Source organism: Aotus nancymaae, unplaced genomic scaffold (genome assembly GCF_030222135.1).
Source record: "Aotus nancymaae isolate 86718 unplaced genomic scaffold, 86718_ANA_hifiasm-v0.15.2.pri h1tg000010l, whole genome shotgun sequence".
In the NCBI taxonomy this organism is placed as follows: Eukaryota; Metazoa; Chordata; class Mammalia; order Primates; family Aotidae; genus Aotus; species Aotus nancymaae.
In genome coordinates, this window is record NW_026988421.1 from 58,932,791 (window position 1) to 58,949,087 (window position 16,297).

General features: G+C 33.3%; 2 protein-coding genes across 6 annotated transcripts in view; one reads left to right on the plus strand and one right to left on the minus strand.

Moving 5' to 3' along the window:
- Nucleotides 1-14,924, plus strand: part of LRRTM3 (leucine rich repeat transmembrane neuronal 3) — a 184,728-nt gene extending 169,804 nt beyond the window's left edge. Inside the window, exon 3 of the mRNA XM_012451398.2 lies at nt 1,159-14,924. Within this exon, the coding sequence (XP_012306821.1) occupies nt 1,159-1,368 (210 nt within the window). The 3' untranslated portion in view covers nt 1,369-14,924. The remainder of the gene's footprint in view (nt 1-1,158) is intronic.
- CTNNA3 (catenin alpha 3) overlaps nt 1-16,297 on the minus strand; it is a 1,835,081-nt gene that overhangs the window by 1,187,196 nt on the left and 631,588 nt on the right. The window lies entirely within an intron of this gene.

The following is a 16,297-nucleotide window of genomic DNA, read 5'->3' on the forward strand; positions in this document are numbered from 1 at the left end:
CAGAAGGGAATTTAGTCTTATGTGCTCAAACAAATATACATTTCCTCTGTTCACCAAACAAGAATGACAGAAGCTTTTATCTGCTGGAGAATTTAACAACATGAATTAGTAATTAGTATATTAAGCCAAGATCAGGACTGAAGGTTCCTGAAATCTGCCTACTTTTTAGGACAAGGTTTTAACTTACTGAAAAAGAAATGGGAAATCTCTTGAGACTCTGACCTCTGATTATACATCAGGCTCCCCTCTGTCTGTAACATGTATGTTTCCCTTCTTCTCACCATGGTCATGCTTGCTTTTTCCCTCACCTCTTTAGAACTTGCTTTCTTTAATTAGCAAGGGAGTCCCTTCCTCATGTATATCACTGGTTCTTTCAAACTAGCATCATCCTTTGATGCTTTTTAGATCTTCATAGGAATCATAGGTTTTTCCTGGGAATACTCTAAGCTCATCTAAATTTTAGATATATAGACCAAACTACAGATATTAATATTTTAAGGAGTCTTTATGATAAAATAAATATTAAGAAGTTATGGGTAAGAATAGCCAGAATGGCATGTCTAGATAATTCTTTTTTGCAATGGTTATCAAAGTGCGTTGTGTGTATTAACGGTGCAGCATCGTATGGGAACTTGCCAGAAATGCAGATTCTAGGACCTATCCCAGACCTACTGGATGAGAAACTTGGGTGGCAAGGGGTTGACTAGTTAAAGAAGTGGGTGGTGATTTTCACACATGCTAAAGTTTGAGAATCACTCTTGTTCTGTTGTATCCTAACCAAGTAATAGGACTGATTAACACTGATAATAATAATAGCATTTCTCAGTTCGAAAAACACAATTTTATCCCAGTTAGGGAAAGCAATCTTCTGACTGTTCCAATAAAGCTTTTTATCATTTTTAGAACCATGTAGGCTACTACTTATCTGAATCTTACAGTAAAGAATTAAGCAGTTTCAAACCCAGGATTTAAAACTGTCACACTGATCTCACTATATGAGAATGAGGGACATTAGCGGGATAACGTGGGGACACTTGGGCCATAGGGTCACAGATATAACCATGGAGGTTAGTCTGGTCAGCACTTCAGTCTCCAAATCTTTCCCCTAAAGTTGTCTTCCTTTCTATAACTGACTTTTCTCATGTCATTTTTCCCCAGATACCTTTATCAATGAATGTGTCGACCTTTCTGGCATACGACCAGCCCACAATAAGTTACTGTGGGGTGCATCATGAACTTCTCTCCCATAAGTCCTTTGAAACGAATGCACAGGAAGATACGATGGAAACACACCTAGAGACTGAGCTGGACCTGAGCACAATCACAACAGCTGGCCGAATCAGTGACCATAAACAGCAGCTAGCTTAACTGAGATCACTGGTAGCCAAGGGTTGCTACCAAACTCTGTAACCTCAAGGACAAAATGAGGAAGATGTGTTCATTGCGGACACTAAAAACAAAACACAAAATCCACTGTTCAAATAAACAAAAAATCCAAGATTGATTCATGAAATAAAGAAGACATGAATTGTTTTAAGTCTACACTTTGTAATTAGCTAAGTTGTGCAGTATTTTTTGACTTAAACAGAGTATGACCCTGAAAAATAAAAGAATCTTTTTTTCAAAACTCATCCTACCTACCTGTAAAAACTGTACAAAGCTAATGTATTTTTCATATTGTAAAGTTTCAATTATAGAAACAACTGGTATGTACAGTACCATAATTTAATTACATTTTACTTTAAAACCTTTACACATTTCAGTTTCTAAAATTTTAAATTAACAATTATTTCTTGTGTTATTCAGAGTTACTCAGTTTTGTAGGGACTGTTTTGTTACTGCTTTTGTGCCCAGAAACCTTGACTCTAAAATTCTGTGCTGTGCGAAACATGCACGATTTTTATTATGCTTACCGCGTAGAATTTTATCTACTTGTTCCAGAAATAATACATTAACCAAAAAAGATTTAATTGTTCAGACTTGTAAGAAGTTCTTCAATTACATAGACAGGTTTTTCTTAAAAATGAAAAAAAGAAATCAAAGATTTTTTAACAGTTCTCAGACTTAACTGTTGCCTTGAATTACAGCCTAGTTTCTAAGCAGTGAAATGTAATGATAAAGAGGGATATTTTAACAACATATTTCTGAATGAATGACTCATTATTTCATTCTTTTGAGTAACCACTGTTAAGGGTTGGGGGGAAGAATGGACGAAACATCACTGGAAACAAAGGCCGTAACCACAGCAACAGACTTTGTGATACAGTTAAAACGTGCAGCTGCCAGTGACAAAAACTTTTGTTACATCTCATTATTTTCAGGCCAAGGTGGGAGTTTAGTGCATAATAATTGTACAGTAGCAATTTTTCTCCTAATTAACACAAAGGAGTTTACCTAAAAGTAACCACCAGACAGTGCAAAATGTGCCTGGTTCTTAAGACAACTTTTCATTTAGAACTGTGAGACCATATTTTAGAAACATTTCAAAGGAAACATGAATTTTTTTGCATTGTGCACTATACCATTTCTCTCCTGAGGAAGAATTTTAAACATGTTCAGCTCATTCAATATAGATATGAGCCGTGGTAGAGGACTTTATCACTCAAGTAAATTGTAAAATCTTTAATATGTTATAAATTGTTTATGTTGCTATCCATAATGGGATTCACCTCCAAATTATCAAAGAAATAACTCAGAGTTACTTGACACCAGCCCAGATCATATCTTGATTATACAACTGTATTATAAAGTTAATTCAGATCACATTAAGAAAACCTGAGTTTTCAGAAGCTGAAATAATCAACTTGTTTGTGTTGTTTGCTTGACATAGGTTATTGTTTGAAAATATTGTTACTTTATCAATAGTAATCACACATTCTTGTTTCTTTTTAATGGAAAACTGCAAGTTTCAATTACTGTTGCACTAGAAGCGCTTTTTATGTTGTCATTTTATATTCATGCCATCATAAGTAGATTGACAATACATCAATCTAACAGGAGTCAATCAAAACAGTGAAGAAAAGAGTAACTGAAAACAATGTCAAACTTTTAAATTTTTATCTCTTCCAAAGAAATTATATCTATAAAAGTCTAGTTTTATGCAGGTTTGTCACAGCAAATTTAAAAGCAACTTCAAGAAGAATGAACTTAAAAGCTGTGGAGCGAATTTTTGTTGAAAATATATAAAGTCAGAAAGAGAAAAAGATGTAAATGTTGGAAGAAGCAAATTCTATTACTAATTCAAATGAAACTAAATGTCAAATACAGTACTTGTGTCAACTATTTAGCATCCCAGATTTTGTAACATATTTTGCATAAATTATTTGCTATTCAAAAATTTTTGTCATTTTAAGTCTAATTTTAATCTTTATGTTTTCCATTTTCTAATTTCCTTGCAATGTATTAGTCTTAGAGTATTATTAATTTTCTACATTGAGATTTGGTTTTACATCATTAGCAAATTTATAAAGGGTTTTAAATCTATTATTTCTGAGTCTAAAATCAAATGCAAAATTTTATTTATTATGTAAACCAAAATGTCTTTTGCAAGTTTTCACATTAGAAGTTGTCCTTGCAAAGTTAGAAAAGGAAGAATTAATTTGTGTAAACAAGCACAAATTAACACATTTGTTAATAAATAGGTTTATCTGCTAATAAACCTATTTGTAGACACATTTAAATTGATAATGATTTTAGAAATGTTATGGTTCCAAAAAGTCTTACAGGTGTATACCTTTGATTTCCTGAAGCAAACCACTTTCTTTCTTAAATATTTTAAGTTCATCTAAAGTGAACAACTATAAATAGAAGCAATCACCTTGGAACCACAGCTCTGTGCAACCAAGGCCCTAAGCTACACCAAATAAGTCAGGATTTTTGAGATTTCTCATCTTTCAAATTCAACCAAAAGGGTCTTTAACAAGAAAAAAAAAAAAGCTGGATTATTACTATTATTTTTGCTTCATTTTTATTCTGCCATATCCAGGTTAAGGTTGAGGATGGTGACAACCTGCTAGAAAGACTGTGTCTGGAATCTTTATCACATATTTGCAATTTATATCTGTTTTTGTCTAAAACTTCTATTTCTAATCTATCTGTTTCAGCATTCAATAATCCCCCATTTCCTCCTTCTAACCTCCATTCCTATGTCTCCCTTCCTGTCTATTCCTCACCAATTTAAACAACTGAAATGTTTACTTATGTTTGGAGCTGAAAAATGGAGAGTTTGACCCAGCATGGTTACAATAACAGCCAGCAGCTGCAGCAAACAATAAAGTTATGCAGTGTTTTGAGGTTTACAAACCACATTTTACATAAATTATCTCATTTTGTCTTCATAACAACCCTGTGAAGACACATTAATCTCAAAGAAGTTGAGCCCTCGCCCAAAAACACAGGGCTAATAATTGGTGCAGTTAAATTCTTCTCAAAATTTGCAGGCTGTTAGTCTTTCCACTACATTAAAAGCTTTCTTTGTCTGATCAGAGCCAGAGAACTTCCTGAGATAATGGATAGAGGTAAAGAAATAATATATATATTTGACATGTTGTTTAGTAATCTCTACTTTAAATCCATTTCTCCATCTGTAAAATATCAGCTAACTGAATTCTTTCTGTGTGCTACTCTGGGCTCTCACATTAAAACTCTGCTCAAAAAGTTTAACAAGTCACATATTTCTTAACATACAAGTTCGTTTGCAAATGTGCAGAACAGATGCTCCCAAGATGTGGATGCATGTAGGCCCCAAGGTACAGACATGAAATCAAGGAAGCACAAGGAAAGAAACCACAAGGAAAGAAACCAAAGACCTTTAAATTGAGACTGCATAATTATAAAAGAGATCCATAGTACGAGGTTGAACTCATGTTCAATACATTGTCAACTGAACACATACTCAATTCGGAGCTAATTAGGAAGACATGTAAAATTCTTTTTCTTCTTTTCTTTTGGCAAGATTTCTTAAATCATGAATTTTTTTTACTTATAATAATACAGAACAATTTTCACTTTTTACCTTATAAAAAAATAAAATATAATTTATCCAAATTGATGTATAGAACCTAAAACATATGCTAACATGCAATTAATATATTTTACTGATCAACTCATTTTTGTCAAGTGTCTATTTCTAGTCCCTCCTGAATGTTTTAGAAAACCAGGAAACCATACAGATTTTTAATACAAATTATGTTTTTACAAGGAAAGAAAACATTTCCAAATTTAACACTCAAGACTAATCACATAATCCTAATTTGAACTCAGATCTCTCTGACTCCACAGACAGATTAGAAATAGTAAAATCTTTTTGCAAAAAATATTTTCTAAAATAAAACTATTATATATGAGAGTAAAAATATATTTGTTTTTGATTGTTCCTGACTGGAAGACAGATATCATCTCTCAAACTAAATATTCAAAATAAGAAACTGAATGCATGAAAACCAATACCTGATGTGAATTGTTGTTATTAAGGTGTATGAAAGAAATGCAGATGTTTGGGTATATGAAAGCATGTGAAAGGAGAGATTGAGACTGGCAGGTATTTGGCAAGAAGAGGCGAAAAATTTCCAGAGTACATATAATAACATCTCATATTGGCACAGCGCTTAACAGTTTATAATGCTGGGTAATATAACAATCTAATAGATCATAAAGTCTCAAGGTACAGATGGACTGGTCTTGCAACAAACAAGAGATTCCAATTCCTCCCATGACCTTCTCAGTTCCCCCAGCTGTCCCTAAATAGGGAGGTACCAAGTGCAAAGGACCCAGGAGCAATGTTTTCAAAATTCTGATTTACCCCAAAGGTAGGGTACCTGGACAACTGACATTTTGCCATCAACATTAATGGGAAAGAAATGTTTGAAAATGTAAAACCAAGCAAACACACACACACACACACACACACACACACACAAATGGGAAAGAAATATTTGAAAATGTAAAACCAAGCAAACACACACACACACACACACACACACACACACACACACACACCCAAAGTGGTGGTAGGTCTTTTTTGAAAGTCTCTCATGACTTCCATTACAGTTTTACTGTGATATAGGAGGCAACTTATATTTAATTTCTTCAGGGTAAAATCCATGTTTTAAAAGGTCCACCATTTCTTTTTTTCTTTTTTCATTCTATGAAGGACAGTGATCTTAGAGCAGCAGAGTGCCTCAGCCATCTAGGACTTAGACAACAAAGTTTCTTCCTTCTTATTTATAAATTTTATGTTATATGATATTTGTCTTCCTGAAAAGCTGAGTGAAAATTTGTTTTGTGTAAATCAAATAATATTTCAAATGTATCAAGAGGCCTTGTGATAAAGGAACCTTGAAATTGTTTTCTAATCTGAAATATTACCCACTAATTTATCTTTTTGAGATTGATTTCCATATATCTTGTTATTATAATGCAGCACACTCTCATCACGTGGTTTAAAGGTTCTACAAGACAGTCTTTGCCTCAGACTATATGAATGATAGGCTGAATCCAGGTTTTGAGTCAGTCAATATGAGCAATCAGTTTCCATCATTTCCACTTACTGACTTTACCTGGATTAATGTGGAAAATAATAGTAAGACAACATGGATGGATAAAGTTGACAAATAATTTTTTTTATTTGTTTAAACATTTTCCACCTATTTTATCCTCAAAGTTACTATTAAGAGGTCAAGATGACTCCAGATCTCTTGTGTCAATACTAGATTTACTGAATCAGAATTGCTGGGATGGATCCCAAAATATGCATTGCTAACACATTAGTGAGGTGATACTAATGAATGCTAAGTTTTGAAAAATATTGCTCAAATGAATTTACTTTTCAAAGTCATTCAATTGCATTATACTCTTATCTAAAATTATGAATTCTTGTACTTTCCAATATTAATGTGAATCTAGTTTTCTAAGCCTGACTGAACATTTTTCTTGACTGAGGAAAGCATAGCAAAAGACAACTATATATAAAATGCTCAGGTTGCTTCCTGCCAAACTGTTGTTTATAGATTTTATTCCCCATTAACTCTTTCGAGAAGCATATCTGAAAGCAGTCTTAAGGCAGCTGGGTTATTTGTTAGTTACACCCATGAATATAACAGCTGAAAAGCTGGAGGTGGGGAGAGAGGCAGGAATTTATGAAGTATCAGGCACTATGCCCTCCTCATCTCATTCTTAAACCATTTTAGGAAAGAAGTATAACCACTATTTTAAAGAAAGGAAAATAAGCCTCATGCTAATTAAATAACTTGCCAAGTCTCAGACAGTGGAGTTGAAGATTCAAATCTAGATTTGTTCAACTCTAAGGATGTGTTCCTATCCCGTCATAGCAGATTTTCAAAAGTGAGAAGAGATCACAATCAATATAATGAGGCTTATATATTTTAATGAGGGGGGGTGTTGAACATAGCAGAAAAAGAATTTGCATTTCTATTTCCAAATAGAAGAATTATCTTACACTGTGTAGAGATTTCCTTCAGAATCCTAAACCAGCAGCCTAATGGAAAAAAACATCCAATATTTTCTTAAAGTTTTATACATGGTTTCATTAAAAAAAGTAGACAGTTGAAAGAAAAATCATTCAAAACATAAATACCCCCTAAATATTTATGCTGTATTTTCATTTGCAATCATCTTAGCTCTTTCATAAATTTGTGGTCAAAATATTATAAGGAAATATCAATAATACAACTTTGAACTGGCCAAAAAAAGAGGTGAGGTTGCCAATTTTAGCAAAAACTATATGGTTGAATGGTCAATAAAGTTACCAAGTGCAAATGACAAGGTAGAGGAAAACACCAATAATCTACAGTCGCAAATTGTCAACTGGCAATGACATGGCTTGGGCTGCAGAATATTTCCTGTGAATGATTTTAAATGGCAATATTCTTTATAGGAGTATTATTATTTACACAGATGATATGGGATCTGGAAGCATACTACATCAAAGGAGGCTGAAAGATAACCTTTATAACAAGGCAGACTCTACTTGTCCTACTCACAATGTAATATATGTTTAAATATAAAATAAATATCATTTCCTTGTTTCATTATTATTTGGAGATGGAAAAATAAAACTATTTTTTGAAACTTATTTTTAAACTCATATTGGAAAACATCTTCCTCAGTCTCAGCTATTCACAACGATTCTTAAATAGTCTCTCGACTCCTTTAGTGTCTCAGGAGCTTTTTATTAAATGACTGAGTTATCTCTTCTCTCTCTCCCTGAACGCCACAAGTAATCCCATTGGTTAATTATATTAGCATTTTACTCCATCACAGGATCTGAACATGTAGCATCCATGAAAAACAAACTTTTATAATACATACAGCATTCAGGAGCCAGTGAAGCACTCTATAAATCATGCCTCCTACTAAAAATGATCATGTCTATAACTGTGATTAAAACTAGGCTATAAATTTAAAACAATAAATCCAGCAAAGAAAGAAACTCTAGCACCCTAGATCTAATATCATTGTGTCTTCTCATTCTGGCACCATTACCACCACACAGAAATGTTATCTGAAATATCTAGAATAATTCTTATTGGGGACAGCAAAGATGTTCCTGGTTTCTGGGTTGAAGATGTGGTGAAAGAAAACAAAGAAGACAAAAGTTACACATAACAAGGTAAGTGAAGGGAATGTGATTTATTATTAAATCATCTGCAAGTAATTTTAAAAACTAAGACCATTTATTAAAATTTACAATAACATTTATGCCATCAAGTGTCATCATAAAGGCTAATGTGGATATTGGGGATGTAAGAGAAATGTGGTATTTGTGATGGCAATATATATTAGATGATAGATAGAATTAATTCTACCAAAAGAGAGAATATTAAGAACAGGGCCGGGTGCGGTGGCTCACGCCTGTAATCCCAGCACTTTGGGAGGCCGAGGTGGGTGGATCACGAGGTCAAGAGATCGAGACCATCCTGGTCAACATGGTGAAACCCTGTCTCTACTAAAAATACAAAAAATTAGCTAGGCATGGTGGCGAGTGCCTGTAATCCCAGCTACTCAGGAGGCTGAGGCAGGAGAATTGCCTGAACCCAGGAGGCGGAGGTTGTGGTGAGCCGAGATCGCACCATTGCACTCCAGCATGGGTAACAAGAGCGAAACTCCGTCTCAAAAAAAAAAAAAGAATAAAAATTAGTTCAAGAACTATTTCTTTTATTTCTCTAGAGAGAAACTGAATAGGGAGAGATTTAAACTAAATGCTTCATGATCTTTCCAAGGTCAAATTTGAAATAATCCAAAACTATAAACTCTGAATTGCTGCTTCAACTATATGAGTAATTATATTAATTCACATACACCTAGTCAAAATCTGATGTTGAGAAATGAATTGTAATTTTAAATATACTCCATCTGTTCTTGCTGTTTTGCATCAATGATGTATTTGCTTTCAATTACAGATCCATAAATATAATGCCCTAAACAGTCTGATGAAAATGTGGTAAAAGATTGGACACTGCTGTTTTTCTGTTCTACCATAAGGCAATTATCGGAGTAGAATGGCCACCACAGTGGGGAGCTGGAAATATGATTTTTAAAGTCCTCTCCAGAGGTCTTATTTTATATTCATTTATAAAATAAGAAAATTATTGCCTTGAGGCAAAAGCCTGAAAGCCCCATACAAGCTCCAGTCTGACTTAACTTACACCAGAGAGGTCTAGGGAAAGACAGTGAACATCTCCACATGCTATATGGAGAAAAGCTTGAGATCCTTGTGATGTCAACATTTTTTCACCTTTGGATTTGATGGAAGCTCAAGTTCAGTGTACTGGACATCCTTCAAACCTTCCCTGCCAGTTTCTTCCTTAACAAACTTCAAACCTGAGTTTCTTGAGCCAAAGTTGGCTTTTACACACAGCTATTTAACAATGAACCCTTGTTATACTTCATCATTTTGTGGAAGAATTACATAATTACGGTTGTAGCCCTTATCGACTTTTCCCTTGCCTTTGGTTCCAGTTATGGGATAAAACGTGTGAACTTGATATGGAACATTGTACCAAAGGGGAATTGGAAGATGAGCCTTCTAACAGATAAACATTTTATGTAATATAAAATAGAAATGTAGTTTGGGGGCACTTGTTTTTAACTTAATAATCCGATACACTTTTCAGATAACTGCATGCTTTTCTGCTACTGAGAATACAAATATTATTGTCTATAATGAAACATGATTTTGTTGTCATATATTTTCTCTTGCTGAGGACACACCTCAGACAACTGATTGTGTTCTGTAATTACCACAAAGAATGTCTATTTAATTATTTTCAGAAAGAATGACTTAATGCCAAGAACTTTAAGACAAAATAACAACTAACACTTACTGAATGTTTACTTTTCTAAGCATTTTACATGTATTCTTTCATTCAGTCCACATTAATATGGCTAACACAATTAACAATAATCCTATGAAGTAGATACTGTTGTTTATTCCTTATGAAGCTAAGAAACCGATGCACAGAGCAATCATACAACATATAGCTAGTGAATTGTGGAGCAAGGATTCAAATCCAGTTGACTGATATATTGAAAAACTGACCCTTCTTACTGCTGATTTAAGGTCCACTCTGTAGACCCACTGTTAAGTTCAAAATTCTACCTATTTAAGGCCATCACTGAAGACAGTTTTTGAATATAATTGATGTGTTTATTACATACCTAATATATGCCTATTGGAAAGTAAAAAAATTTTAGAGATACATGAGTGTATGATATAGTCCCTCTTTCCAAGGGACTTACAGTCTTACCAAAGAGAAGAAACACCCATATTCAACAGAAATAAAAATAAAAGAACTCAGTTTAGTACCTGTAATTGTAAATAGCAGTTAGGCGAAGATAAAATGAAAGTTAATAAAGTTGTTGGGACTATCTCAAGGCAAAACTGATAAAAGACATAGAACTTAAAACTAGCAGTGATGAGAAGGCAGTGAAGAGAGACTATTATATTTTTATTTATAGATGTCTATTATTCCAATAGGATTTGTTATATTCATGCTTCTCTGTAAGAGAAAGACTAGGCTCAGTCTTTGTCTTGATTGCCTAAAAGTTCAGAGCCAAATTTTACTCTAGCCACAGAAAATCTCTTGGCCTTTCTAGGCAGGCATAAATATTTCCCACATTTTTCTGAACTCTAATTCTCTTTACATTTTTATTTTTTCTTCTTTGGGGTGGAGGAAAAGCATATTAACCCTTTGTTTAAAATGTTATGTCAGTTTCAATAAAAAGCTCATGAAACATTTTGAAGACTGATTTAGGCAACTGTGTTAATTTCAAATAATTATGTGAATTAAATCAAACAACTTTTTAGAAGCTAATTATTGTAACATCCTCTGTCAAACTATTGTCTGGCACAAATGAATACATGGCCTATAGATTGCTTGACTTTTTCTGTTTTTCAACCTTTTCAGTCTTCATGTTAGTATTGGTGAATATTAACCAGAATTTGTATTTCAAAGAGTAAAAATAAAAATTATTTTTGATTGCTACATTTTATAAATAAAAAACTACAGCAGAATATGATTAAAGACCATGATAAAAATCATTCAGGTAACAGTGAGACAGTCAGGTAGGAGGGGGTCCCTGGCAAAACTCCAACCGGTCTCCACACTGGGAATGTGCACTAGGGTGAAGTCAGACAGAGGTAGCAGCCCATTTGCAGCAGTGGGGAGCCTGACCCCTCCTCTTCCTGCGTGGGACCTGGGATTCAAGGGGCAAAGCAGGAAGTGTCCTAGGAGGGACTATGGCCTTACAGAGAGTCCCTGTTTCCATCTTTTCTTCCTTCTCACCCAGTAAAACACTGTCTTACTCACCATTCAAATTGCCTGTGAACCTGAATTTTCACGGCCATGGGATAAGGACCCTGTCTTTAGCTGAAATAAGGAAAAGTCCTGCAACAATAGCAAACAGACCAGTAGTAGAACATACATTTACTTAGAACTATTTTTCCCTAGAGTGAAATATTTTTAGTTTATGAATATACTGACATTTAGAAATATGCAGAATTATTTCTGCCTTAAAAGTACAAATAACTGTCAGTAAAGTTGTCATTTTACAAGTACAGTCAAATAGATATATTTCTAATCTGAAACATGATGTATAAGAAGTGACTTTAGTTTTTTTGAATTTTTTAAACTTGAGAAATAGTCTCTTCATCAAATTCTGCTCATCACTTGGACCATTAATTTGCAGTTATCTCTGTGTTTATTTGGTAGGTACAAATTTTCATCCACAGATATTTGTTCAATGTGTCTTTTCTTCTATACATTTTATATTATATAATATTTTCATATTTTTAACTCTAATCAATAAAATAAGCATTTATTCATTTATTCATTTTTATTATGGTATTCCAGTAACTGATGGGAGACACAGTGATCAAATGCTTATTGCGAATAAATAATTGTGACTCAATGTAATATTTCTAATGAAGTTTGTGCATGATGCTGTGAAATGTTTGGGTTTGCTGGAAATCAGAAAAGGCCTTACAGAGTAAATGCTACTTGAGAAACTTTAGGTTTGCCATTTATAAAAATCAGTTCTCTCTACAGTCTCCACATCCAGCTCCTAACTAGAATTTAGAAGTGTTTTAGATGTCTAGAAAACTGGGACTCTAACAGTTTATGAGTCTAGTATTCTCCCCATATAGCTACTCAGTTTTTCTACTATGTATGTCAAATAAAATTTTGAAAAAATTGTTCCTTCCCACAATCTTTTCAAATTAATCCTCAAATAAAACGCATTTAATTTAGCTATTCCATAATAAAGAATATGCAATTTTATTAAATTAATAAATTTAAAGTAATTAATAAATAAATTTAATGGGCTGTCAGAAGTGTTCTGTTTCATTTTGTTTGAAAAATGTTCATTAAAATGCTACCTATGTGGGTTCAAAAGCCTATGATCCAATTCTAACTTCAGGAATAGGTGAAAACATGTAGAAAGGGTATACCGGGCTATGCAATTTAAATTTTAATCAACTACTGGTTATGGCATAAGACTGACATGAAAACGAATGAGAATTAGATTATATGTAGAGTATTCTGTCTTCTGTTCTATCACTATCAAATGTTTCCTTTAAGAAATAGAAAAAAAAAATTAGTAAGGTGGTGAATTGGCCTGATATACCAATAAGCATAGTTGTTTTTAAGTTGCTTGATACCATTGACTCTTTGCTTCTTTAAATAAGTATTTTTTTCCTTAACAAACACTTATCTTTATAAGATACAATTACTCTCAAACAATTCCAATGTTTATTTGGTGCTTATGGAATTTTTAAATTTAAATCTTCAAGAATACACTTTGCATTAAGATGAACCAAATAGTATTAGCGAATTCAGCAACTAGTTCAAGGCATAGTTTTCTGATCTTCCTACTTAAGAAAATGAATATATTTTAATTTTAGAATGTCAGAACATGTCAGTATTAACTCAAAGACAGTTATCATGAATAATGCTATTTTAATCAATGGCAAAGGAATTGTGCCTAATATTCTAAAATACTCTTGAGGATTATGAATAGTGTGCAGTATGGCAAAGGCAGCCATGAGAATCCCCAATATATAAAATGTATACTGTATTCAAATGATTATTTCTCAAAAATATAAAATTTCACTCTGGATAGTTTTCTACAGAGTGGTACATGCTACGTGGTAGTAAATGAGCCTGTAAAACTGAACTCATTAGACTGCAACTACTTCTATTGAATATCTAAAACATCCTTAATGTGAATGTTTTGAATTCATCTTTTATATGTGTAGAGTAATTTGTTAGCAGCTATAAATTAAATTATTATAACAACCTTTAGATTTTTTAAGTTTCACAATTGTTCTGTATTCCAAATAAGAGGCTGAAAATCTAGTCTGGGAAACTCCACTTGGTTTACAAAAAAAAAAAAAAAATCAGTATGCTTTTTATTTCATGGGGCTCTGGGACTGTTAAGATTAGCATGAAATGCTGACATTTACACTCCTGAGTGGAATAGAAGGGGAGCAGGGTGGAATGATGATGGCAAGTAATTGGACAATTGGACAGTCTCTAGAAAGGCTTTGAGAAACACTATTACATCGCCATCTGCTGATTGAAAATTCCAGGTTCATGAGGTATAACAACAGCCGGAATACAAGCCTTAGATGATCTCTACCTTTCCTTTCCAGGTTTGTACCCCATCTACTTTGCAAGAACCTGTGACAATATTTTAATTAAAACATCTGTATAATTAAACATTTTAGGCTAAGGGATGACAAGAAGGCAGGTTATATCTTATGACTGTTGTTGAACTGCCCAGTGTATATTACATTTGCTATAATTACTCAAAAAATCTTGCCTTAAAAATATATTATAATGAAAAAGAAAAGAAAAGAAGGAAAAGGGAAGAAATAGACTAAAAATTAAATTAGGGTCTTACACTTATAATGAGGTGGTTCTAAGGAGGTAAGACTTAACCTAAATTAGTTTTTATTCCTTTGAATTAGTGGAATAAATGCATCTTAAATTTCTCCATTCCATCAGGACAGATCACAGGTGAACCTGGTGAGGGAGTAAGCAAAGAACAGTTACAGTTTCAGGGTCCTAAATCAACCACAGGGAGAATAATATATTGCTCTGCTTACATTCCTCTTCCTCTCCATGTTTATGTCTCCTTCCATATTTCCTTCTCAGTTTGAGTTTTATATAGCATACAACATACACATGTGCCAACACAATGTGAGTGGCAAGACTGGGAGAGGAAAAGCTTATGTTAATTTATCTTGAAAAATGAAATGCCCAATTATACGATATGCTAGAGTGCTATTAGCTCACCAAATAACATAAATAAGGTTATATTAAACTCAGTGCCAGACCTGACAACCAAACCTAGATTCAAAAGCAGGTCTTTCTTTTTTTCAATAAATTTAATATATTAGAAGTTAAGAAAATTCACATAAGGCCAAAACTCCTCGTTAAAAAAATCCGTTGACATTTGTCATAAAAACAGCTCTTTGCCTGTGGCTCAATTTAGGACTTTCACAAATCACTTGAATAATGAAGGCCTTGGTTTGACATGACTGTATGTGTGATATTCTATGAAAGGTCCAGAAGCTTGTTAAGGATGATCGCTGAAAAAAAAAATGAAAATATCTCCAGATTATTCTTGTCCAACCAGTATATGTTAGAAAGTTATCTGTTGGAGTCTATTTGATATGCTTAATATGATATTATTATAATAGATGGCAGGATAAAAAGAAATCGACGATAGGATATTCCCATTTCTCTCCAGAGTCACGGTATCTGTGACACCACATACCAGTCTCCCCCAAGATACCACTATAATTTAATACATGCAAAGTATCCAACTAATTTGCCTGTTACTGCTTAGGAAATTCTACAGTAAGTTTCTCACCAAAACAAACCCTGAAGAACTAACATTTAAACTATTTCATTATGGGGTGAAAAAAATCATCATTTAGAAATAAAAGTACCAGTTAGTAACAAATTATGTACAAGTCATTCCAGCACGGTGTATTTCAATCACTTCAGTATTTTTAGCCTCCCCAAAAAAGTGTCAGAAATGAGGCATAAAATGCTATTAAACTCATCATTCACACGTTGAATAGATGTCATCAGTTTGTTCTCCGAATGGAAATAATGAACAACTGATTTATTTATAACTAGTTCTCATAATAATACACCTTCATGTTCCACCCTTTTCAATATATTATGGATATGTTATAACTGTCTTATTTTATACCTGATCTAAAATCATATGCTTCCATAAAACTTCCTTCTTTTCCAGGCTTTCACTTAATTTTAATTTTCCTTTGGCTTGGAGTGTAATTAAAATGTTTTTACTGACTTGGTTCTCTTGTCTTTTTTTCCCTTTCAATTTTCTGTCTTTTTGCCTGGTGGAATTTATCCATACCTTAAGTGTATGTAACTAGAGTCTGAAATATGAATTTTAAGTAGATGCAAAATACATTTATATAATCACTCTAAAGTGAATCTTGTCAGCACTTACTTAGTCAAGTTTACCTTGTTTTCCTTCTGAGACAGAAGTAAGTAGAATGGATAAAGTAAGATAATGGAAGCTGATTTGTATTTCAGAGAAAAAAATATTCTCGGTCTTTAGAATCAAGGCAGAAGACTTCATTCATTTTTCTTAATTTGTTTTCTAAATTTCAAAGCCGAGGGGAGCATTTCCCTTGAACGTTTCAGGTCTAATAATGTAATTAATTTTACAGGGTTACATTCAACAATTTGTATGTTTTGCTGCATAACACTCTGTATATGCACTGGACTCTGCC